Source organism: Enhydra lutris, unplaced genomic scaffold, assembly GCF_002288905.1.
Source record: "Enhydra lutris kenyoni isolate GAN:26980312 unplaced genomic scaffold, ASM228890v2 scaffoldscaffold122, whole genome shotgun sequence".
NCBI lineage: Eukaryota > Metazoa > Chordata > Mammalia > Carnivora > Mustelidae > Enhydra > Enhydra lutris.
In genome coordinates, this window is record NW_019154206.1 from 471,175 (window position 1) to 481,165 (window position 9,991).

At 54.3% G+C, this 9,991-nt stretch overlaps 2 protein-coding genes across 3 annotated transcripts in view; both read left to right on the forward strand.

Annotated features, from left to right (window-relative positions):
• Positions 1 to 9,991, forward strand: part of LOC111139855 (zinc finger and SCAN domain-containing protein 22-like) — a 135,779-nt gene that overhangs the window by 46,706 nt on the left and 79,082 nt on the right. The window lies entirely within an intron of this gene.
• Positions 5,030 to 9,485, forward strand: LOC111139874 (ribosomal protein S5). Of its 2 annotated transcripts, none has more exons than XM_022492300.1 (6): positions 5,030 to 5,170; positions 5,938 to 6,046; positions 8,041 to 8,250; positions 8,406 to 8,534; positions 9,185 to 9,283; positions 9,364 to 9,485. In XM_022492300.1, exons 2-6 carry the CDS (start codon positions 5,939 to 5,941, stop codon positions 9,430 to 9,432), a joined length of 615 nt encoding a protein of 204 aa, XP_022348008.1. In that variant the 5' UTR covers positions 5,030 to 5,170; position 5,938; the 3' UTR covers positions 9,433 to 9,485. The 2 variants fall into 2 exon arrangements, with proteins under 2 accessions (XP_022348008.1, XP_022348009.1); XM_022492301.1 differs by having other exon boundaries at positions 5,099 to 5,170; positions 9,207 to 9,283; positions 9,364 to 9,467.

Here is a 9,991-nt window from a genome sequence, read left to right on the forward strand (position 1 = left end):
ACCCGGGTCCCCAGGGCACTGGAGAGAAAGTGGGGTTCCACACCAGGAATCCAACTCCCTCGGCTTGTCAGGTCGCTGGACTGGCCTCATGCCGAAGCCACAGCCCTGGGAGCCTGTGCCCCAGAAAACTGTCGCGCCACCTGCCACCCCTTCACGCAAGTCCCTCTGCCGAGGGCAGTATCCCAGCACGGTGCTCCGCCGGGAGCTTGGCTTCACGACAGGTTTCTCCTGAAGTCCCAAGGCACTGGGGACTTGGAATCAGCCTCAGGGCGTCTTCACTGCTCAGCACCCTGGGCCGGAGCCTCCATCCTGGGGCTGGCCTTCGATTCAGAATCCTAACAGCAAGATCTGGGAGCGCCAAAGAGAAATGGAGAGGCTGGCAATTCCCAGGAGGGGAAAAGGGTGCAAAAGAAGCAAATCCCAGCGGCTGAGGGATCTTAGATGGCTTGAACAGATTTGCTAGTCTAGAAAGCTGTTAAAAGGTGGGAAACATAAAGAAGGCATTTCGGGGGCGCCTGGATGGCTCAGTGGGTTAAAGCCTCTGCCTTCTGCTCAGGTCATGATCCCAGGGTATTGGGATCGAGCCCCGCATCAGGCTCTCTGCTCAGCGGGGAGCCTGCTTCTTCCTCTCTCTCTGCCTGCCTCTTTGCCTGCTTGTGGTCTCTGTCAAATAAATAAAATCTTAAAAAAAAAAAAAAGGCATTTCGGCAGGAACTGAAGGCAGCCAACTCAGTGGGTGAGGTGATGGGGGGTGTCACCTCTTTCTCTCTAGGCTACGTTAGAGAGACTGCTCTTACCTGTCAGACCACTGGCCTCCTGCTGATTTCTGCCTCTCTGACCTATCCTCATTACCAACTGCCCTGTATACTCCAGACTGTCCATGTGACAAGCCACACCCAACGCTAGCTGTTGGATGGCTGTGTCAGGCTCATGATGGGAACTGTTGCTGACCTAGGTTTAGAGTCCCACGCATGTGTGTGGTAGATAGAATAATGGACCCCCAAAGATGTCCATGTTCTAATCCCCGCTCCTGGTGAATATGTTACCTCATATGGCAAAAGAGACTTTGCAGATGTGATTAAAAATCATGAGATAGGGACATTATCCTAGATTTTTCAGGGATCCAATATAATCACAGTAGTCCTTACAAGAGGGTTGCTGAGAGAGTCGGGAAGGAGATGTGATTATAGAAGCAGAGGTCAGCGTGCTGTAGTCACAAGACAGCGAATATGAGAAACCTTTAGGACCTGGGAACGGAGAACCTAGTTTCTCCCTTGGAGTCTCAGGAAGGATTGCAGCCTGCCGGAGGAGGATTGTGACCTCTCTCTGTCAAATAAATAAAATTTTTTAAAGATTTTATTTATTTGACAGATCACAAGTAGGCAGAGAGGCAGGCAGAGAGAGAGGGGGAAGCAGGCTCCCCGCTGAGCAGAGAGCCCAATGTGAGGCTTGATCCCAGGACGCTGAGATCATGACCTTAGCCGAAGGCGGAGGCTTAACCCACTAAGCCACCCAGGCGCCCCAAATAAATAAATCTTAAAAAAAAAAAAAAAAAAAAAAAGACTGTTCAAGGTTCTCAAATCCAACCCAGAAACTCATCTCCCCTATTCCTTACTCCCAAGTGCCCCAAATGAGGAGACAGGTCTGGATCTGATCTAGTATCGCCATCCCAGCCCTGTTGCCCCATCCCTACCTACAATTCCAGAGTCATCCTGAATATGTGGCTCTAATTTACAACTGTGCAGACTGAAACTAGGGAGGGGGTTAGGTTTGCTGACCCAGCATCTGGCCAAGTGGACTGGCCCAAGCACCTGCCTCTGCCTTAAAGTCTAGAATTCCCACTCTTGTAACAAGCATCCCAGCCAAACTACCTACCCGTGTAAGCCCAGCTTTACACATGCTGGTTGGTGGCCAGGATGTAGGAAGCCCTGGGCAGTCGGAAAGATCAACTTCTTGTTTGCCAAGAAGCGTGGGAGGAAACAGCACCGCAGGAGTTGGATAAGCAATAAATACGCTTGTTGTACCTCTCTGGGCCTCCACGACTATCTATAAAATGGGGGAACCCACTTCAAACAGTTGCTCTGAAGAGTAAGATTTGATTCCTGGATTCCTAGATTTCTAATGTCCACCTGGGAGCCTGGGGTCAGGCAGGGGCTTCCCTGGAGTGACCTCAACAATGGAGTGGCCAGGAAGAGGGGCAGAGCAAGGTAAGGAGGTCTTCTGAACAGGTCTTATGAATATGCCTAAAAGTCCTGGGTGTGAACTGGTGTCTGGTGGAGGGAGGACCAGCCACTCCAGGTCTGCCTGGAACCCAGAGTGGGAGCAGTGAGTATATGCGGGACTAGGGAAGACTGGCCTATCCACCCATCATTTATTCAGGTTACTCACGGGCAGATCCTGTGTGGCAGGCTTCATGCTTGCAGCTGGGGATACAGCAGGGAATAAGCCACACAGTCTACCTTCCTAGAGCAATTAGACAAATAGGGCAGAAGAGATGGTCAAGGCTGGTGGGCCCAGAGTGGAAATGATGCACCAGGAAGTGAAGGTGGCCTCTAAAGAGACTTTCCACCCTTCAGGCTGAAGAACACAGTGCCAACATCCATAGACCCATGGGGTCAGCCTTCAGGTCTCCTCCGCTGTGTCATGGAGGTGGGGAGGCTGGACCACCCCATGCCTGGCAAGAGGTATGTCAATCTTAGCTATGCAAGATGACACTCTCCGCCCCCCCCCAACCCTTTTCACATTATGGGGTTTTATGGCAGGAACTCCCTCCTGCTCTCCAGTGCACAGCAGGTCACTCTTTCAGGGTCTATAAAGGAGTCTATTTGGGGCACCTGGGTGGCTCAGTCAGTTAAGTGGGCGACTCTTGATTTTGGCTCAGGTCATGATCTCAGGGTCCTGGGATCAAGCCCTACATCAGGCTTACCCCTTAGTGGGGAGTTGGCTTGAGGAGTCTTTCTCTCCCTCTGCCCCTTCCCCCACTTGCTCATGCTTTCTCTCTAAAAGAAATAAAAAAGATGTCTGTTATCAAATGACAGTAGGCCAGTAGCCCACCCAGTAGCCCAGGGCACAGGATCCAAACTGGCCTTGTCTCATTCTTTTTTTTTTTTTCCCCCAGTTTTGTTTTGTTTAGTAGGCTCCATGCTCAACTCAGGGATCAAACTCATGACCCTTAAATCTAAAGTCACATGCTCTACCAACTGAGTCAGCCAGCACTCCTGATTCTGTTCTTATGTCTATGCTGAAGGGGGAAACTGAGGTTCAAGGGGGTGGGGCCCTATCAGCTTTTGAGGAGAAAGAGGCAGGGCTGGGAGCCTCCCTTTGGATCCTGCTGAGTGTGGGGGCACTATTACCTCTGCCTCTCTCAGCTTCCCGGCTCCCCCCGACCCAAGCACCTTCCCAAGGACCTCCCCCAGGACAAGGGAGGGCCCCCAAGGGTCAGAGAGGGTCTGCGGGACCAGGGAGGAGCCCATTTATCCCCTCCCCATCCCCCACAGACCCCAGTGGTAGGTCCAAGGCTGCTGTTTGCACTTAACAGGGCAGAGTTCAGGGATAAGGGCCACAGGTTGTAGGGGCTGGGGGCCTTGGTGTCTAGATGCAGTTCCTGTGCCCCCAATGGCAGCCCAGGATCTAACCCCATGCTCAGGCCAGCTTCAGGGTGTATCCTTCTGAGTCCAAGGCAGGGAGCAGCAGCTCTTTCTACCCAAGGTTCCTGTCCCCGTGTTTAATAAAAACGACCATTTTGGACCAAATCAAACAAAAAACAAATCCAAAACCCAACTAAAAACCAAACAAAAAAACCAGTCCAAGGGGGCACAGAGTCTCTGGTCTGAAACACTCCTGAAATGGGGTAGGAACAGGGGCTAGTCCTTAAAATCAGTCAAGCAGTACACACCTAAGGCGGATGCTGAGGACCTGCTATGAACATGCTCAGAGAGTGGGCAAATGGGGTCACTGGGGATCTACAGAGGACCACTTAAGTCAAGTGGCTGGGCCCCTTGGGGTCTGGCTTGGGGGAGCATCCCCTTGGAGGGAGAGATAGGCACCAGGAGGTGAGGAGCCCCATGCACTCCTGGAGAGAAACTCCACTAGAGGCTGCCGCATTATCCTGCCAGGCAGCGTGGGTGAGCAACCGCACTGTCGCTGCCTCTGGGGAGCCCACCAAGACTTAGTTCACGTTCCAGCTCGACTCCAGGGAGTAGGTTTAGGAGACGCCAAACAATCGGGGTGTGTGAAGTTGCGGGACAAGCTCTTCAGGAGAGCCACTGGGTCAATGGGTGAGGCTACAGCGTGGCCGCGGCACGGCCACCAGGGCCGACCCCCTGCACCCGTCCAGTGACGTCAGCATCAACACAGGACCCAGGTGCATCAAATAGAGTGGAGGCTGCCCTCGCCTCCAGTTCACCTGCTGGGCACAGCCCCTGGCCCTATATCCAGGGCTCCTCCCCAACATCCGCCCGCACACGATAAGGGGCGGCAGGAAGTGCAGTAGTAGTAGAGAGACGACAGGGGTACCCTGGCATGGGATGAAGAAAGCTCAAGTCGGAAAGGGTCTCGCCCTCTAAGAGGCTCTGCAATCCGAGCGTGCGAGTGTGCGGCAGACCGACCCGCGAGAGGGGCTAGGGCAAGCAAGTGGGGGCCAGTTGTGACCACCAGTCCCACTCCTCCTCTCCGAGCATGCAGCTGCGTTTGTCTGTGAGGCGGCCGTGACCTGGACGAAGAACGAACCCGCTACCGCACTCGAAACCCGCGGCAGGTGCAGCGTGAAGTTAGAGGCCCAGGAGCACGAAGAGCGCGAGCCTGACTTCTGCCCTCATTAGACATGGCGGCCTTGGCCTCAGAGAGATCTCTGCGCTTGTGCAAGGGCCGCCAAGACCGGGCAAGTACTGGCCATTAGAACATCCGCCAGGCGGGCTCGTGGAGTCACTTTTGCAAGCGCGCGTGCGCAGGGTATTTACGTATTCCGTTTGGCACTGGGCGCCTTCAAATCTTGTTCCGGATTGGTCCTTGGGTATAACGCGACGTTTTTGCATACGCGTTGTCCCCGCTGACCCGGAAGTTTTCACCCCCTTTAAAAGCTTCGGCCCGCGATTCGCGGTCTCTTCCTGTCTGTGCCAGGGCGACGCGTGGTGCACGCTGATCGATTGTGACGCCCCGGCTGCGCCCTCAGGTGAGGCCGCCGCGGCGTCGGGGGTGTACGAGGAACGATTCAGGATTTTCCGGGCCGCGATGAGCGATCCCCGAGGCTCGGGGCTTCCCCCGGTGGAGTTTCCCGTTTTTCTCCGGAAAACGTGCTGAGGAACGTGGAGGCGCAGGAAAGTTACAATTTCTCGGTGTCCCGCTACCTCCGTACCTTTGCCCGGGAGCGGGGTTCGGGGGTGCGGGTTGGGCTATGCAGTCGTGAGTTGAGATAGGAGGTTTACGTTCTTAGCACACGGTGCACTCCGCGGCCAGTGCACGGTTTTTCCTCTAGTAGCTCCTAGTAGGTCTTTGGTGTCGGACACGCGCTGTGGCATTTGCCTTGATTTTGTGTGGAATCCGTGTGGTGGCCCTCGGTGGCAGACCCGGGTTTCCATTTGACTCCAGAGAAGCAGAGCGGAAGCAGCCTGACTATCCCCCGTGTCAGAGCTGGTTAATGACCTGGCTGGGATTCGAATTCCCAGCGGATGCGGTGTCGGGGTACCGGGTGTCTCCCTTGCAGACACGGTCCGCGCAGCCGCTGTTGGCCGGGGCCTGCCAGCGCTTGGTTCCCCGGGTCCTTGGTGAGAGAGAGATGCTTCTTGCTCACATTACAGCTAAGTGGTTTTTCGAGGACCCATAAAGGTGGGCCCAGATGGTCACTGCCTTCCTGGGTTCCACATAAATTCCCAGGTGGCCGCGTGTGGGCCAGCCTCGCAGTGGTGGGTATGTCTGGGCTCTGACAGTTTGTGTTCCTAGGATGACCGAGTGGGAGACGGCTGCACCTGCGGTGGCGGAGACCCCTGACATCAAGCTCTTTGGGAAGTGGAGCACCGATGACGTTCAGATCAATGACATCTCCTTGCAGGTGAGAGGGGCGTGTGGTGGTCGCTCTGTCCCCAGCTAGGGGGTTCGGGGCACACGTGGAATCTTCCAGAAGGGGTGACTTAAAACTCCTTGCTGTAGACTTGAAGATGTGACAGGTAAAGGAGGGCTTCCTGAACCACCACACCCACCGTGTCTGTTTTTGCTTCGTATTTTGTTAACCCGGTTGCTACACACGATGGTTCCCACAGGGGTTTTGTGTCCATGTTTTGGTTCTGTTTTTCTTTTTTGTTGTTTTTGTTAAGATTTATTTATTGATTTGAGGGGTGCCTGCGTGGCTCCATTGTTGTGTCTGCCTTTGGCTCAGGTCATGATCTCAGGGTCCTAGGGTGGAGCCTCTCCTCTGGTTCCTTGCTCAGGGGAGAGCCTGCTTTTCCCTCTGCCCGCCGTTCTCCCTGCGTGTGCTCGCTTTCTTAAAAGACAACTTTTCACTTTTGCCTAGTGTTCTCTTAGGGGCTGGGGAAGTCGAAGTCCGTGTCATGCCAGAATTTGGTTTTGAAAGATGTGCAAGGCTCTGCCATAGAGCTGGACGTTATATCCAATCCCTGCCAGGGCATTTGGTGTTTGTGGTTTATCCTGCCCAGTGTGGAGCCCCCCATGGAGACCCAGCTGCTTGCCTGTTTGCGCAGGTGGTTCTCTGCAGACTGTCATTTTGGTGTCAGAGTTTTCTCTTCTTCAGTTATTCCTGGTGTTTATAGAAACAGGATGTGTGTGGGGCTGCTGGTGTATAAGTGATAGAGTGACGTTTGGGTGTATTTCACGGTGAAATAGTTGACAGTAGTACTCTACACATACGTGTAGTTCCTCTGATTTGAACGCCCCCTGACATTTTGGTGTTTATTATAGACATTTTCTTGGGAAATGATGCCTCTGTGTATAGGAAGCGTTGCTGGATAATTTTGCTAAAACAGTGGTTCTCTGGCGTGATCTTCCCCCACCCCTTTTAGGTGACACTTGGCAATGTCTGGATACATTTTGGGTTGCAAAAACCCAGAGGGGTGCTACCACCGTACTGGATGCTGCTAAACGTTCTGTGGTGCACAGGACGGCCCCCGCAACAGGAGTTCCTTCATTGAAAATGCCTGTGGCACAGAGTTTGAGGAATGTTTAAAACTGAAATCGTGGAGAGAAAAAAAAAAACAAACTGAAATCGTTGGGGGTGCCTGGTGGCTCAGTTGGTAGGCGTCTCCCTTTGGCCCAGGTCATGATTCCAGGGTCCTGGGATCGAGCCCTGCATCGGGCTCCCTGCTCGACAGAGAATCTGCTTCTCCCTCTCCTTCTGTATGCCGCTCTGCCTACTTGTGCTCTTTCTCTATCTCTCTGTCAAATAAATAAAGTTTTCAAAAAAAAAAGAGATCATGGGGTAGCTGACTAAGCCTGGGTAGCCTAGTTAGTTAGGTGTCTGCCTTCAGCTCAGGTGGTGATCCCAGGATCCTGGGAAGGAGTCTCATTATCAGGCTCCCTGCTGTGCATCGTGAAGTCTGCTGCTCCCTCTCCCCTGTTCATGTTCTCTCTCTCTCAAATAAATATTAAAAACAAAAAACAGATCATAAGTTGTGATCTTCTTGGTTCTCTATCCCCCTCCCTTCCTCCCATTACAGAGGAGGTGAGCTTTTTTGGTTTAAGACTTCATTTATTTGAGAGAGAGAAAGCACAGACAGAGGGAGAAGCAGACTCCCCACCCCACTGGCCGGGCAGCCTAATGCGGGGCTCCATCCCAGGACCCTGAGATCATGACCTGAGTGGAAGGCAGACGCTTAACCGACTGGGTCACCCAGGTGCCTCAAGGAAGTGCTCTTCTTAGTGACTTTGATGAAGACACTTGTTAAGGTTACTTGTTTTGTGGCAGGCATGGCCCTCACAGTAAAGCCACCACAGATGGGTGGGGGCTACCCCCAGTGGGTGCTCAGTCCCTCTGGTTCTTGGACATCTTACTCCTAACGATGGTCCTTCCATCCCCTCTCCCTGCTGCCCCAGGACTACATTGCGGTGAAGGAGAAGTATGCCAAGTACCTGCCCCACAGTGCAGGGCGCTACGCCGCCAAGCGCTTCCGCAAGGCGCAGTGCCCCATCGTGGAGCGTCTCACCAACTCGATGATGATGCATGGCCGCAACAATGGCAAGAAGCTCATGACCGTGCGCATTGTCAAGCATGCCTTCGAGATCATCCATCTGCTCACTGGTGAGGTAGGACTGTGAGGCCTGATGAGGCAGAGTGCCCGTAGTACAGCCTGAAGCCAACAGCTGTCCCGTGGCGTGCGTGTCAGGGTCCATAAGGGTTTAGGGGTGAGGAGTGGGGAGGGATGTGGACTGATGCCATGTTCGTGGCTGCCTTCTCCTAGAACCCGCTGCAGGTCCTGGTGAACGCAATTATTAACAGCGGTCCCCGGGAGGACTCAACCCGCATTGGGCGAGCCGGAACCGTGAGGCGTCAGGCTGTCGATGTGTCCCCCCTGCGCCGTGTGAATCAGGTGGGCTTGGGGCAGAAATGGGCAAGTAGGAAGGTTTCTTCTGCCTGTGTGCTTTACCTGGAGTGTCCTTTGCTCCAGGAATCCTTCCTGCATTACCATCACCTTCAGGGCAGATACTGGTTCTGGCCCCGTCCCGAGCAATGTTTCCCTGAGGCACGGTTTCATTTGAGTGTGTGTTGTTACATACTGTGTGTGGGTGTGTGGTTTTTTCCCACAGACCATTTGATCATCAGCTGGGGGCATTGTCACCACGGCCCCCTTAACAGAGATAGAATTGTCTCGCATTCCGTGCCTGCAGCTGTCTCCAGTGTATCCTTCGTAGCTGTCCGTTGTCAGCCAGGGTCCAGGTCAGGAGCGCACACGGCATCGCGCTTCCCTGCAGTCCAGGTTTCGGATCTCCTGTAACCAAACACCCAGCGTCAGCTTTTGTGTCCACACTTGTTTCTGTGGCCCCCGGTCTGATCTCAGATCTGGCAGCATTTCACCTGGTGCTGCTTTTGGGCTCCTGCTGTGTCTCGTCTCTGTCGTGGGGGGGCCAGTGGATGCCAGGCAGTATGGTAGCCAGCATTTGTTGGGGTGCCTAGGCTACGGAAGACAGTGGCCCTATCTGCTTTGGGGGCATCTGCTTAGCTGACCCCTGTGCTCCCTAGGCCATCTGGCTGCTGTGCACAGGTGCACGTGAGGCTGCCTTCCGGAACATCAAGACCATTGCTGAGTGCCTAGCAGATGAGCTCATCAATGCAGCCAAGGTGAGTGAGGACACAGGGGTGGGGCCAGTTCAAGGGGAAGCTGCTCCAGCCTTCAGAACTGACCATCTGTCTCCTTGCAGGGCTCTTCCAATTCGTATGCTATCAAGAAGAAGGACGAGCTGGAACGTGTGGCCAAGTCCAACCGTTGATCACCTGGCTGTGCCTTCAATAAACCTGTCTGTCCTTGGGGCAGCCTCACCCACCTGTGCCAGTGTGTGTCCTGGGGGGCTCTGGAGTGGGATGGCCCCAGGGTCCCGAGTTGCTGGCCATGTTTCTGACCTGTCTTTTGGCCTGTGGGGACCTGGGTTCACCAGGGAGATACTCTGCTCAGGAAGTGCCACTGACTCAGAACCATGGAGAGCAGGCCTGGCCACCCGGAGGGTTCCAGTGTGTTGGAAATGAGAGGGGTGGGTTGTCCTGGCACAGATGTCACTCTAGTCTGGGGAAGGGCTTGGTGTTTATCCAGGAGATCTGGGCGGTAGCCCACCACCCTGAGAGGCATGTTTCCTGTGAGCAGCGCCAGGGAGCGGTATCTAAGGCCAATGGTCTGGGTCAGTGTTTCCACCCTCCTGCCTACTGGTTTGTCAGGGGCCAGCCCTATCCAGTACACTGTGGGGTCTGCCCACCTTCCACCCCAGAGGCTCCTCTTTGCTCTGGCCAGCTTCCCCCTGAGCCCCAGGCTGCCTGTGCACTCTTTATTTTTTTTTT

Excerpts from the sequence above, each read along its gene's own strand:
- LOC111139874 (XM_022492300.1), top strand. The coding sequence starts at position 5,939 with ATGACCGAGTGGGAGACGGCTGCACCTGCGGTGGCGGAGACCCCTGAC. Across the intron at positions 8,251-8,405 it reads TCCATCTGCTCACTGGTGAG|AACCCGCTGCAGGTCCTGGT; the intron begins GTAGGACTGTGA and ends GCCTTCTCCTAG. Across the intron at positions 9,284-9,363 it reads AGCTCATCAATGCAGCCAAG|GGCTCTTCCAATTCGTATGC; the intron begins GTGAGTGAGGAC and ends GTCTCCTTGCAG.